The sequence below is a fragment of the Elephas maximus genome, chromosome 6 (genome assembly GCF_024166365.1).
Source record: "Elephas maximus indicus isolate mEleMax1 chromosome 6, mEleMax1 primary haplotype, whole genome shotgun sequence".
Taxonomy (NCBI): domain Eukaryota; kingdom Metazoa; phylum Chordata; class Mammalia; order Proboscidea; family Elephantidae; genus Elephas; species Elephas maximus.
Window position 1 is genome coordinate 96,527,049 of NC_064824.1, and position 15,319 is coordinate 96,542,367.

Here is a 15,319-nt window from a genome sequence, read left to right on the forward strand (position 1 = left end):
TGTTTGTTTTGATTGACATCTTGAGCCTCTGGAGGTCATCTTTCTCCACCAGCCAGATGCGAGCATTGTCCTCAGTACGATAGAAAAGGCATAAGGGTTGTGGGTGACTAATCATTTATCGCCCCAAGCATCTGTCAGTTTGTTGTACTGTGGTGGCTTGCATGTCGCTGTGATGCTGAAAGCTATACCACCAGAATTTCAAATACCAGTAGGGCCATCCATGGTGGACAGGTTTCAGCTGAGCTTCCAGACTAAGGCAGACTAGGGAGAAGGACCTGGTGGTCTGCTTCTGAAAAAATTAGCCAGTGAAAACCTTATGAATAGCAGTGGAACATTGTCTGATATAGTGCTGGAAGACTATATCAGTCAGAGAGACTGAGACGGATTTTCTAAAGAAAAATTATCCACTACACCAGCAGAATTTGAGGAGTCTGTTATTCTCAATGGAGTCCCTGGATAGTGCACATGGTTAACACACTCAGAAAAGGTGTACCAGGTTGGAAGGCACTCAAAATATGACTGCGGAAGAGCTGCCTCCTCAAAGTGGATGGAGTCAAGCTTTTGGGAACTTCATTTGCTGGTGTGGCATGACTCAAAATAAGAAGAAACAGCTTCAAATATCCATTAATAATAGGAACACAGAATGTACGAAGTATGAACCTAGGAAAATTAGAAGTCGTCTAAAATAAAATGGAATGCATAAACATGGATATCTTAGGCATTAGTGAGCTGAAATGGACTGGTATTGGCCATTTCGAATCGAACAACTATATGGTCTACTACACAGGGAATGACAAGTTGAAAAGGAGTGGCGTTGCACTCATCATCAAAAAGAACATCTCAAGATCTATCCTGAAATACAATGCTGTCAAGGATAGGATAACATCCATACACCTATAAGGAAGACCAGTTAATACAGCTATTATTCAAATTTATGTACCAACAACTAAGGCCAAAGATGAGGAAACTGAAGATTTTTATGAAATTCTGCAATCTGAAACTGATTAAACATGCAATCGAGATGCATTGATAATTACTGGTGATTAGACTTCAAAAACTGGAAACAAAGAAGAATAGGTAGTTGGAAGGTATGGCCCTGGTGATGGAAATGATGCCAGAGATAGCATGATAGAATTTTGCAAGACCAACAGCTTTTTCATTGCAAATACCTTTTTTCACCAACGTAAACCGTGACTATACACGTAGACCTCACCAAATGGAATACACAAGAATGAAATTGACTACATCTGTGGAAAGAGATGATGGAAAAGCTCAGTATCATCAGTCAGAACAAGGCCAGGGGCTGACAGTGGAACAGACCATCAATTGCTCACATGCAAGCTCAAGTTGAAGCTGAAGAAAATTCGAACAGGTCCACAAGATGCAAAGCATGACATTAAGTATATTCCACCTGAATTTAGACACCATCTCAAAAATAGATTAGACTAATTAAATATTAATGACCAAATACCAGACGAGTTGTGGAATGACATCAAGGACATCATACATGAAGAAAGCAAGAAGTCATTAAAAAGACAGGAAAGAAAAGAAAAAGACATGTTGGAAGAGACTATGAAACTTGCTCTTGAATGTCGAGTAGCTAAAGTGAAAGGAAGAAATGATGAAATAAAAGAGCTAAACAGAAGATTTCAAAGGGCAGCTTGAGAAGACAAAGTAAAGTATTATAATGAAATGTGCAAAGACCTAGAGTTAGAAAACCAAAAGGAAAGAACATGTTTGACATTTCTCAAGCTGAAAGAACTGAAGAGAAAATTCAAGCCTGGAGTTGCACTATTGAAGTATTCTATGAGGAAAATATTAAATGATGCAGGGAGCATCAAAAGAAGGTGGAAAGAATACACAGAGTCACTATATGACAAAGAATTGGTTGACATTCAGTCATGTCAGGAAGTAGCATATGATCAACAACTGATGGTACTTAAGGAAGAAGTCTAAGCTGCACTGAAGGCCCGAAAAACAAAGCTCCAGGAATTGACAGGATACCAATTGTGATGTTTCAACAAATGGATGCAGCACCAGAGGTGCTCAGTCATCTATGCTAAGGAATTTGGAAGACAACTACCAGGCCAACCATCTGGAAGAGATCTATATTTTTGCCCATTCCAAAGAAAGGCGATCCAATAGAATGTGGAAATTATCGAATAATATCATTAATATCACACACAAGTAAAATTTGCTGAAGATCATTCACAAGTGGTTGCAGCAGTACATAGATGGGGAACTGCCAGAAATTCAAGCCAGATTCAGAAGAGGGCATTGAAAGAGGGATACCATTGCTGATGTCAGATGGACCTTGGCAAAAGCAGAGAATACCAGAAAGATGTTTACCTATGTTTTACTGACTATGCAAAGGCATTGGACTGTGTGGATCATAACAAAATTATGGATAGCATTGTGATGAATGAGAATCTCGCAACACTTAACTATGCTCATGAGGAACCTGTATATACATCAAGAGGCAGTCATTCAAATAGAACAAGGGATACTGCTTGGTTTAAAGTCAGGGAAGTTGTGTATCGGGGTTGTATCCTTTCATCATACTTATTCAATCTGTATGCTGAGCAAATAATCTGAGAAACTGGACTATATGATGAAGAATGTGGCAGCAGGATTGGAGGAAGACTCATCAACAACCTGCAATATGAAGATGACACAACTTTGCTTGCTGAAAGTGAAGAGGACTTGAAGTACTTATTGATGAAGATCAAGGACTACAGCCTTCGGTATGGATTACACCTTAACATAAAGAAAACAAAGATCTTCACAACTGGACCAATAAGCAACGTAATGATAAACAGAAAAGATTGAAGTTGTCAAGAATTTCATTTTACTTGGATCCACAATCAACTCCCATAGAAGCATCAAGCAAGAAATCAAACGACGCATTGCATTGGGCAAGTCTGCTGCCAAAGACCTCTTTAAAGTGTTAAAAATCAAAGATGTCACTTTAAGGACTAAGATACACCTGACCCAAGTCATGGTGTTTTCCACTGCCTCCTATGCATGCAAAAGCTGGACAATGAATAAAGAAAACTTAAGAAGAATTGATGCCTTTGAATTATGGTGTTGGTGAAGAATATTGAATATACCATGGACTGCCAGAAGAATAAACAAACCTGTCTTGGAAGAAGTATAGTGAGAATGCTCCTTAGAAGGGAGGACGGCGAGACTTCATCTCACATACTTTGGACATATTGTCAGGAGGGACCAGTCCCTGAAGAAGGACACCAGGCTTAGTGAAGTCAAAAAAGACCCTCAACAAAATGGATTTGATACAGTAGCTTTAACAATGGGCTCAAGCATAGCAATTGTGAGGATGTCTCAGGACCAGGCCGTGTTTCATTTTGTAGTATATAGGGTCACTATGAGTTGGAACTGACATAACAGCACCTAACAACAACCATCATTTATCAAGGAGCCCTGGTGCCGCAGTGGTTAAAGTGCTTATCTGCTAACCAAAAGGTCATCTGCTCAAACCCACCAGTTACTTCATGGGAGAAAGATGTGGTAGTCTTCTTTCATAAATATTTAAAGCTTTGAAAACTCTGTGGGGCTGTTATACCCTATAGGGTCACTATGTTTCAGAATCCACTTGATGGCAGTCAGTTTGGTTTTTGGAATAATTTTTTAAAAAGCAAATTGCAAAGGTAACCCAATATATTAAAAACAAGCTCATAAAGACTTATGACTTATTTTATAGAAGATGTTTTGCTTTGTAAGCTCTTGTACACTAAAAACTCACTGCCCTCGAGTCGATTCTCTTGTACACTAGGGGGCTGATTTAATTTTCAGTTCATTAAAAAAGAGCTATTGTCCTTGTTTTCTCTCAAGCCTAGGGATGCTAGGCTTGGGTGGGGTGGAAATTGTAACAGTGTATGAAGCCTCAGACCCTGGTCGTGGGAGTTTTGAGCTAGCAGAAATTTCAAGGGGATGCTGGCAACCTCAGAGCTGGTAGGTAAGGCTCAGGTTGAGACATAGGCCCTCAATAATGCTAGAATGAACACTGGATTAAACACTGGGAAAGTGAAAGTGTGGGTATGGGTCTCTTGCCTCATTCAGCAGTAGCACGAAAGATATAGAGTGATGTTACTCATGATATGTCTGGCCATAATGTTCTTCTTTGGTGTATGTTTCCCACCTATTTGCAGGGCCAAGGAGATCTGTTGAAGAATGCCAAGAATGAAGCCATAGAAAACATGAAGCAGATCCAGCTGGCATGCCTGTCCTGTGGACTGAGTAGAGCCACCAGCAGCAGTGCAGATGCCAAGAGCAAGCGCAGCCTGGAAGCGATAGAAGAGAAGGAAAGTGGTGAGGAGAACGGGAAGCTGTAAGCCTGAGCACCATCAGCACATTCACCAATCCTTCCTGTCAAGAACTCTGTTTTCTCTTTCTGTTTTTTCTTTCTTTCAGCTTTTAGAAGTTCACAAAGGATGCCCTCAATGGGGTGTTGGACATAAACAGATATTTTCACAATGTCAGTGTTATGGATTGAATTTTGTCCTCCAAAAATATGTGTTGTAAATCCTAACCTCTATGCCTGTGGTTATGATCCCATTTGGGAATAGATTGTCTTTGTTATGTTAATGAGGCAGGATTAGTGTAGGGTGGATCCTGAGTCAATCTCTTCTGGGATATAATAGAAATTAAACAAGTGAACAGGTCAGAGATAGGCTAAGATAGATACCAAGACACATGAAGATTGCCAAGGAACCAGGAAACACAAACTGAAGAGACAAGGACCTTCCTCCAGAACCAACAGAGGGAGAAAGACTTCCTCTCAAGCCAGTGTTCTGAATTTGGACTTCTAGCCTCCTAAACTGTGAGAAAATAAATTTCATTTGTTAAATCTACCCACTTGTGGTATTTCTGTTATAGCTGCACTAGATAACTGAGACAGACATTAGTACCAAGAAGTGGGGGTGCTGCTCTGACAGATACCTACAATGTGGATACAGTTTTAGAATTGGGTAATGGGTAGAGGCTGGAAGAGTTTTAAGGTGCCTAATACTAAAATCCTAGATTGCCATGAAGAGACTGTTGGTAGAATTATGGACTTCAAAGGCAATTCTGGTGAGAGTTCAGAAGCAAGTGAGAAGAGCTATGGAGAAGTCTCTATGGTCTTAGAGAATACATATGGCACCAAGAACAGAATGTTGCTAGAAATGTGGACATGATATGTGCTTCTGATGAGGCTTTAAAAGAAAACAATGAACGTGTGATTGACAATGGAGTAAGGGCAATACTTTTTATGCACTGGCGAAGAACTTGTCCAAATTATGTTCAAATGTTCAGTGGAAGGTAGAACTTGTAAGTGATGAACTTGGATATCTGACTGATAAGATTTCTAAGCAAGATCCTAAAGGGGCTATGTGGTTTCTCCTTGCTGCTTATAGTAAAATGTGAGAGGGAAGACATGTACTTAAAAAAGAAACGTGCAAAATGAAAACAAAACAAAGATTTGGAAAATTCTGTTGTACGAACTAAGGACACATGTCCTAGAATGTTCACCAAGCACATGGCTACACAATCTTTTATTAAAGAAATTAAGCCTGTGACTGATGGATCTAACCATGTGCCACAGCAGAAAATCCATCAACTTAGACCAAAGGGGTCAGACACAGGATGAAAGAAAAGAAAACTGTCTGCCTCTTGGAATTCTACAGGCAGGAAACAGGCCAGAGGAGCTACATTTGTTGTCCTCCAAGAAAAGGAAAGTACCATCTCTGCAGCAGCTCAGAGATGAGAAGAACTGATGAGCATGGAAAGCAGGGCCTTCTTGTGTTCAAAGGGTGGGGCCAACGTCTCCTGTATCTCAAGGGGTGGGGCTGCAGCCTCCTAGGTTGCAGAGTAGGATCTTCACCAGCTCAGTTCCAGAGTTTGAGGCTGTTGTTAAGGTGCGGCAGGGGGATGGGGACACTACCCAAAGCTGAAGGGGCAGGGCTGCCATGTCCAAGGGACAGAAGAATGAGGGAGGCCTGGCAGGGCTGAGGGGGTAGGGTCACCACTCAGATGGAGGAGAATAGGGCCACCCAAAGCTGAGGGAGAAGAGTTGCCACCACTGTAGGCCTGGGTGGTGGAGCTGAAGCCAGGGGCTGGGGGAGGGGATTCTCCACCCAGAATCCAGAAAGCACAGCCAACACTCAGAGTCTAGAGGGCAGGACCATTCTCCAGATGGTCTCAGAGAAGAGAGGATTATTTTCAAGCCTTGAGAGCTAGTGTAAATGGTTCTGCTGTGTTTTAGACTTGCTGGGTGCCTGTTATCCCTTCTTTCCCTCCAATTTCCCGTATTTGTAATGGAAATGTATATCTTGTGCTTGTTCCACCATTGTACTTTGGAAACAGATAACTTGTAGTCTAGATTTCACAGGTTCACAGATGAAGAGAAGTTTTGCTCCAGATGGAATACACCTAAAGTCTCACCCATATTTGATTTAGATGATTCAGAAGATGAAATTTTGGACTTGGAGTTGATTTAAGACTTTTGGGGTGTGATGGTGAAAGTGTTTTGAATGCAGCAAGGATGTGAATTTTGGGGGGTCAAAGGGTAGAATGTTATTGATTGAATTGTGTCCCCCCAAAATATGTGTTGTAAATCCTAACCTCTATGCTTGTGGTTATAATCCCATTTGGGAATGCATTGTCTTTGTTATGTTAATGAAGCAGGATTAGTGTAGGGTGTATCTTGAGTCAGTCTCTTTTGAGATATAAAAGAGATTAAACAAGTGAGCAGAAGCAGAAAGGGGATAAGATAGATGCCAAGACACATGGAAATCTCCAAGGAACCAAGAAGCAGAAGCTGAAGAGACAAGGACCTTCTTCCAGAGCTGACAGAGAGAAAGCCTTCCCTGCTAGCTGACACTCTGAATTTGGCCTTTTAGCTTCCTACACTGTGAGAAAATAAATTTCTGCTAAAACCACCTACTTGTGGTATTTCTGTTATAGCAGCAGTAGGTAAGGCTCAGGTTGAGACATAGTCCCTCAATAATGCTAGAATGAACACTGGATTAAACACTGGGAAAGTAAGATTGTGGGTCTGGGTCTCTTGTCTCATTCAGCAGTAGCACGAAGGATATAGAGCGATGTCACTCAGGATTTGCCTGGCCATAATGTTCTTCTTTGGTGTATGTTTCCACCTATTTGCAGGGCCAAGGAGATCTGTTGAAGAATGCCAAGAATGAAGCCATAGAAAACATGAAGCAGATCCAGCTGGTATGCCTGTCCTGTGGACTGAGTAGAGACCCAAGCAGCAGTGCAGATGCGAGAGCAAGCGCAGCCTGGAAGCGATAGAAGAGAAGGAAGGTGGCGAGGAGAACCGGAAGCTGTGAGCCTGAGCACCATCAGCACATTCACCAGTCCTTTCTGTCAAGGACTCTGTTTTCTCTGTCTGTTTTTTCTTTCTTTCAGCTTTTAGAAGTTCACAAAGGATGCCCTCAATGGGGTGTTGGACATAAACAGATATTTTCACAATGTCAGTGTTTTAATGCAGTTAATTTATCTAAGTTAAAACTTTAGTAGCAGTGTTTTAAAATCTAAGATGTGTGTACACACCAGTGTGTGTATATGTGTGTGTGTGAAATCCTGTAAAATCTATTCAGTGTTTCATTATGCACTTAGTAAATTATTCGTTTATTATTTTTGGGCAAACTTGTTCATTTGAAATTCTAAAGAGCACTTACTGTAACCTGTTGCTGTGTTTAATTTTACTTCTGTCTTTGTCATTTAATTTAGAGGTCTTAACATAGGTAACTATTGAAGGAAACAAAATTTACCAATATCTAGATGTTTTGATAGATTAAAATATGGATTAGAAAAATTCCTAAAAATCACAGTAGAAATAAAAGTGAATGAAAGATAAATGATTAGAATTTTTGGAACGATTTGCAGTCATTTATTCAGTTAGTGAACTGTTTAAAATATTTATTAAGTAAATTCAATTTTAGGAACAAAATTTCTATAGTAGCTTACTAACAGATATGATTTCCGTTGGAAAGCTGATCATAAGTGAATTTATACCCACCTATGTGGACTCTTAAACACAGTGGAATTGGTGTTATAATTAGGATTCTGATATGACAATAACATTCAGTTGTGAAATTCCAGGGTTGAGATGTGTAGGAAGGTGTTTTCTTCCAAACTGGGGGTTGTAGCATTCATTTTCTGTAACAGACATTGGCGTCTGAGAAGTCTTGGCATTGATTAAATTTAATTTAAGGTACTAAATTTACATTTAAAGACATTGTTCAAACAATACTGTATCATCATGTTGAGTAGATTTAAATTCTGTGAGTCAGATAATAGCTTTGTGACGATTTAAGAACTATCTGATTATACAATGTCTGATATAATTTTAACACATGCAGAAAAACACACAGAAAAGAAAAAATGACAAACTAAGGTACATTTATAATTGCATCTGGATAACTTTCACCCCAATGTCTTCATAAACTACTCTAGTGTGATATGTTTGTTACCTCCAGCAGAACTAAATGTTCTATCGTTTTGAAAGAATATATTTATTTAAAGCGTTGCTTTTATTTTGAAAAGCTTCTTAATTAATTTGGTTAACAAATATGCTAATTTGGGGGAATTTACGGAAGATAATTGTTGAAATTTTGCAATTTTAAAAAGGTCTTCTATAGCTACTGTTAAGTTATTCTCAACTTCTTAACACTATTATGGTCATGTTGCACATTACTGAAAGAGTAAAGATATGAAACAGCTTTTATATTGTTCTCTTTATTATGAATTAATTAAAAAAAGAAGAAGAATGAAAATGGGTTATTATATCAAAAATATCTCCAAGAGTATGCTATTTCAATGGACCAGATTATTCCCTATATTTGCAACTGGGTGCTTGGGAGAGGGGTGTACTAGAAACTCATTTTGAAGCAGGTTTGCAATGGTAATATAATGGCCTGAAAAAATTTCTTTATCCTACATTATGCCTAGCCTGCCTGTGGGAGGAAAAGTGGAATGCAGGCACCTAAGCTCCTTAAGATAAAAAGAGGTGATACAAAGAGAAACAAAACCCGTTTTATGTCAGCCAGTTTGTTGGTCTCTTCTGTCGACTTTTTCACCACCCTGAAACCCACTTAGAGAAATCCATGCCTTTACTAATGAGAGGGAGGGGCAGAGATGAATGAAGAAAATAAATGGTGACAAACTCTCAAAGAATGTTTACTCATTTCTTTATTTCAGGGTTGAATACAATCTTGAAAGTGGTTTCTCTAGTTTAGCCCATTTATCCCTGAGTTCCACTGACTGGCATGGGTCCTACCTATATGGATGTTCTCAAGAATAGGATACGGAGTCCACCTGAGCTATTGGTACTTCTGGCAATGAATTGTCAGACATCCTCTGCTCCATTTGGCTGAGTTTCATTGCTAAGGAGTGGTGTACGGGTCAGGAAGGAGCTTTAGATACTGAAAGTAGAGGAGTTGAAAGGGTAAGACCCACATGATGGCCTTGCCTCTGGTTGGAATAGTAAAAACAAAACTTCTTGCTTATTATGGTTTTGCTACATTATTACATCCTATGGGTGTCTGTCTCTATGGACTTGAGCTGTCATAGAAAAGGTCTCCTTCAATTGATGTGTGGTAGATATTAATTCTATTTTCACTTACTTACTTTCACATAACCACAAATAATAAAGGCTTTATCCTTCTTATAATAATAAAAAAAATAATCAATATAAAAATGCAAAAATAGAAAAATGTATGAAAAAGAAAGTAAAAAACACTATTAACACTTTTATTTATATCCTTTCAGACACCTTTTAGAGTTTACACATAGAAACTAATGTTTTCATGTTTAAGAAAAAGAAGATCATATTGCATAAACTGTTTTTAAGAGGCTTTTAAAAACTTTAACAATATAACATAGATATCCTTTCATGAAACCAAAAAACCAAGCCCGTTGCCGTCGAGTCAATTCCAGCTCATAGCGACCCTATACGACAAAGCAGAAATGCCCCATAGAGTTTCCAAGGAGCGCCTGGTGGATTTGAACTGTTGACCTTTTGGTTAGCAGCCGTAGCCCTTAACCACTATGCCACCAGGGTTTCCATCCTTCTATGACAATAAAATATATACTATATACATTGGAAGTCCCAATCTTTGGACTATATCCAATCCATTGATAACATATTTTATTTAGTCACTGAATCTTTTTCAAAACATTTTAACCAATGGCTAACTTTTGAAAATTAGTAGATTTCACATAAAAAAATTGTAATTTCCTGCTTTTTAAAAAATATTGGATATTCTGACAACACTAGACACCCATACACATACACACAGATCCCTTTTGCTTGGCATCCATTAACTGGAACTGAGTAATTGGCTGTCTCTCCAAATTGGGCATGTGCTGTCCAGTTTGCCAAAGAGCCTCTGTTACATCTGGCTCCTGTGGAGATCTGAGATGGTGATCCTTGATCCAAATCATCATTTCCAATAACTATGAATTACCATACTATATTTAATCAATTCTGTAACCTGACCCTATGAATGCCAGAGAATTTTCATTAGTCAGAAAAGACTGCCTTAAACTAGCCCAAGCCAGGTTTGGCCCACCCAACTTGCTCAGAAGGGCCAGCTGTGATCATTAGTTGACCTCAGTAGAAGATGCAGCAACAGATGGAATGAATCAGAAGGAACATCATCATGTGGACCCCATTCTGAAGCGAGAGGTCCGACAAGAACCACATCACCTCTTGTTTCCTGGCCACCATAATTCCTGCAACATCTTCCCTATGTATTCTTCCTAGAATTTTCCCTCCCTAGTACGATGCTGCCCAAATCACATATAAGCCCTGCTTCCCCATCAAACTATGGGGAAAAAAATAATTAAAAAAAAAAAAAATTATTTTTTTCCCTATAGTTTGGGGACTTGGATCTGAGGAACTCTCTCCCAGCTCCTTGCTCTGCGGATTGCAGTAGTTACTTCCTCTTTCTCAAAAGCTAGTGTCCAGATTATTGGCAAGTCTGAGCATGTGAGACAAGGACCCCCCTTCCGGGTTCAGTAACAATTTCTTATTGTTAGGTTTTCTCTTCTTAGCTTCTTTTTATAAGCATTAAGGTAATGAAAATGTACTTTTACAAAGTTTTTTTCTCTAGGATAAATTTCTAAAGTGGGAATTGTTGGTCAAAGGATACCTTTTTTTTTTTTTTTTTTTTTTTAGGGCTTTTGAAATACATTGCCAAATGATCTCTGAAGAAGTTATCCAATTTAAATTCTCAAAGGAGTTTATGAGAGTGCTCAAATTATTGGTGACAATAAGTTTAAATTTTTCTTATTTTTATTTTTGACAATCTACTAAATTTAAAATCTTATTTTTTTAGTCTCTAGAGAGATTGATTACATATTAATAAGTATATTGATTACAAATCATCTCATGTGAATTGTCTTTTTTTGTGTTCTGTTCATTTTTGGATGGGGTGGTAATTTTTATATTTTTATTATTGATGTTTAAGAGGTATTTAAGAAGAACCTTAACATGCGTTTGTCTTCAGGGTTGCTAATATATATATTTTTTACTTCTCTTTGCCCTCTAATTCAGTTTATACTTCCATATATAGATTTTATTTAAAAAAAAATTTAAGTAGGTAACTTTTTTTTTAACTCTATCAGATATTTTATTTATGGTTCTGTGTTTTGTGTCATGCTTAGTAAGACTTTTTCCATTGCAGGGTAATATAATATTCTTCAACATTTTCCTTTGTCATTTTTATAATTTATATTTTATGTTTAAGTATTTAGTCTACTTGGAATTTATTTAAGTTTGTGGATTCTGTTTTATTTGTTTTTCTAGTTATTTGGAATATATATGTCATGTTTCTAATTCTGCTCTTGGTGACCTTTAGATTTCTCCATATCTCTTAACATGTTTCTCTAATTATCTACTTTAAGAATAAAGCAAATACCATTATTCATCTCAGGGAGTGGAACTGTGGATCAAACCAAAAACTGTTCCTGTCAACTTGATTCCGACTCATAGTGACCCTATAGCACAGAGTAGAATTGCCCCAAAGGGTTTCCAAGGAGTGCCTGGTGGATTTGAACTGCCAACATTTTGGTTAACAGCTGTAGCTCTTAGCCACTACTCCATCAGGGTTTCCTGTGGATTAAAGGGTTTTCAATTTTCAGGTTTAGTTAATAGCACCAATTAGTTTTCCAAAATTGTATCAAGTTACATCCTGCTTGTGGTGTACGAGGGTTCCAATTGTTCTCCATCTTTTCCAATATTTAGTGTTATCAGTCTTTTCAATGTTAGCGTTTCTGGTGATTGTAGTGATATCGCACTGTGATTTAATTTAAATTTCCTTGTAGACTATTGTTATGTATTGAATTGTGTCCCTCCAAAATGTGTGTCAACTTGGCTAGGCCATGATTCCCAGTATTGTGTGATTGTCTACCATTTGGTCATCTGATGTGATTTTCCTGTGTATTGTATATTCTGCCTCTATGATGTTAATGAGGCAGGATAAGAGGCAGTTGTGTTAATGAGGAGGAACTAAATCTACAAGATTAGGTTATGTCTTAGGCCAGTCTCTTTTGAGATATAAAAGAGGAGTGAACAGAGAGACATGGGGACCTCATACCATCAAGAAACAAGACCCAGGAGGATAGCTCATCCTTTGGACCTGGGATCCCTGCGCTGAGAAGCTCCTCAGCTGGGGCAGGTTAGTGACAAGGACCTTCCTCCAGTGCTGACAGAGAAAGACTTTCCCTGGAGTACCCTGAATTTGAAATTCTAGCCTCTTAAACTGAGAGGATAAATTTCTCTTTGTTAAAGCCCTCCACTTGTGGTATTTTTGTTAACAGCAGCACTAGAAGACTAAGACAAATATTGATAGAAAACCTTGTTTTATATTTTCAGCCATTTTATAAAGTTCTGCTCTATTTGTGTCTTTTGCCTATTTTTAATTAGTTTGCCTGTCTTTTTTCTGATTTGTAGTTCTTTATAATTTTTTAATATATTTTTAATCAGTTTTGTATTACAAATATCTTCTCCCATCCTGTAATTTATCTTTCCCCATCTTTACTAATGTGTTTTCTGAACAGAAGTCCCTAATTTAATCCAATTTATGATTTTTTTTCTTTTACACTTAGTGCTCACCATCTTTGCCTCCCTACAATAATTAAGATAGCTTATTTTACCTCATAGTAGCTTTCTTTATCTTCCACATGTAAATCTGCAATCTCCCTAAAATTGATTTTTGTATATAGTGTGAGGTAGGGGTCCAAGTTCATTTTTTACTAATATATTCAATAGACCCAGCCCATTTATTGCTCTGTAGTGCTGCCCTTAGAAGCAAGGATGGTGAGACTGTGTCTTACATACTTTGGACATGTTGTCAGGAGGGATCAGTCCCCGGAGAAGGATATCATGCTTGGCAAAGTACAGGGTCAGCAGAAAAGAGGAAGACCCTCAAAGAGGTGGATGGATACAGTGGCTGCAACAATGAGCTCAAGCATAACGATTGTAAGGTGGTGCAGGACTGGGCAGTGTTTTGTTCTGCTGTGCATAGGTTTGCTATGAGTTGGAACTGATTTGACAGTGCCTAACAACAAGTGCTGCCCTTATCAAAAATCAAGCATCCATATATGCGTGTGTCTGTTTCTGGAATCTTTATTCAGTTCCATTGGTCGATGTCTGTCCTTTCAACACTACCACATTGTCTTAAATTACAATAGCTTTATATCAGAGAGTGTAGGCCTTCCTACTTTTCTTCTTCTAGCAGTGGGTTCTGGCTCTTGGCTGGAACTGCAGCTGGAAGACCTACAAGTGGCCTCTGTATGTAGCCTGGCCTTCCTCACAACATGTAGCTGAATCCCAAGGATGAGTGTCCCTAGAGAAAGCCAGGAAGAAGCCATATCACCTTTTATGACCTAACCTTCTAAGTCACACAGTATCATTTTGACCACATTATATTCACTGAAGCAGCCACAAAGCCCAACCAATATCAAGGAGGAGAGGTGGGTTAGACTGCAACTCTTAATGAGGTTTGGTAAATTTCATGAAGAGCATGTGAGACCAGAAATGTTGCTATCACCATTTCTGAAAAATTCTATCTTTCACAGAGACATTAAGTAATTTTCACAAGATCACATCATAATAATAGAGCTAGAATTTATTTCATAGAAATTAGGTCTTCTTAAATTTTATTGAGTATAAAAGAAATGCTAGCTCAAAATTTTCTTAAAAGGTACAAATATGATCTTCCATGACCATTGTATTACAGTCATGTGCCTTTATGTTACAGGTTCTTGTATACCATATTTTTACACAAATAATGCACGCTTTCTACATTTGTTTGCCAACTGCTCCCTCCCCCTGCACGGTATTTTCATAAGCACCAATATGTTAACTATTTTTTGAATGTTGCTGTAAAAAACTTAGCACGTGTGCTTATGAAAATACCTCACAGGGTGGGAGGAGGGAGCAGTTGCAAGAAAAAATAGAAGGTGCATGCCATTTTCTTAATTTTTTGTAAGATCTGTATAGATTTTTTCTTCGTTACTCTTATATATATATGCATTTAATCATATTTTTTGTTTTTTTGGAGGTTGGGGTTTTAGTACTGGGGTACTGCCTTTTTGCATGTGAATTTTTACATTTCCAAATGCACCACATAAATGTCATCTCTTCTGTACAATCTCTTCATAAAATATAATATATAAATGTTTAGATTTTAGGATTGCTAAAACAAATACTTTCTGGTACATTGCTTTAAGTCCTTTTGTTTTGCCTTTTATGTAACCACGAACTTCAGCATTTCTCAACATGGAACTGACAATTATTTGATGGCTAAAACAAACCAAATGACATAGGAATGGATAACAATAGCTTTTATGAGACAATGTACAATGCCTCTTTAAAGAAATTACAAAGGCACAGCTGAGTGAAATAGAATGTTATACAAATAAAATATCAACAGTATTGTAACTGTTACATGATTAGAAGTTTTGCTCAGTAGCCAGTATTGATGTCCTGGATTTTAGACGTTATCCTTATTCTGTTTTACTTGGAGGAGGTAGCTTCTACATGTCAGCATATATAGTATAAATAATTTGACCTTGCCAACTGGAGAGTCCAGATTTTAGATTTTCTGCAGAGTTGTCTTTGTCAGTATATCCATACTTGGGGCCCCATGAATTCTAATTTTTCCTTCATCACATGCAATCCTGTCAGGCATATGGGGCCAGGAGAGGGTATAAATTATAGCGGTTTGTTAAGAAGGCTTGAGTAATAACATGTAGATCAGTTTCAGTAGATAGCACCTACTAAGACCCTATT

At 38.1% G+C, this 15,319-nt stretch overlaps 1 protein-coding gene across 6 annotated transcripts in view; it reads left to right on the forward strand.

Annotated features, from left to right (window-relative positions):
• The window catches only part of PLCL1 (phospholipase C like 1 (inactive)), a 499,112-nt gene extending 489,535 nt beyond the window's left edge, over positions 1-9,577 (forward strand). For 4 of the 6 annotated variants that reach the window (XM_049888889.1, XM_049888888.1, XM_049888885.1 and 1 more), the window contains exons 6-7: positions 4,170-4,348; positions 7,165-7,270. In XM_049888889.1, coding sequence (XP_049744846.1) covers positions 4,170-4,348; positions 7,165-7,183 — 198 coding nt within the window. In that variant the 3' untranslated portion in view covers positions 7,184-7,270. Of the gene's footprint in view, positions 1-4,169; positions 4,349-7,164 lie in introns of all 6 variants that reach the window. The other 2 variants (XM_049888886.1, XM_049888887.1) reach the window with 2 other exon arrangements.
• Positions 9,578-15,319: the final 5,742 nt, after the last annotated feature.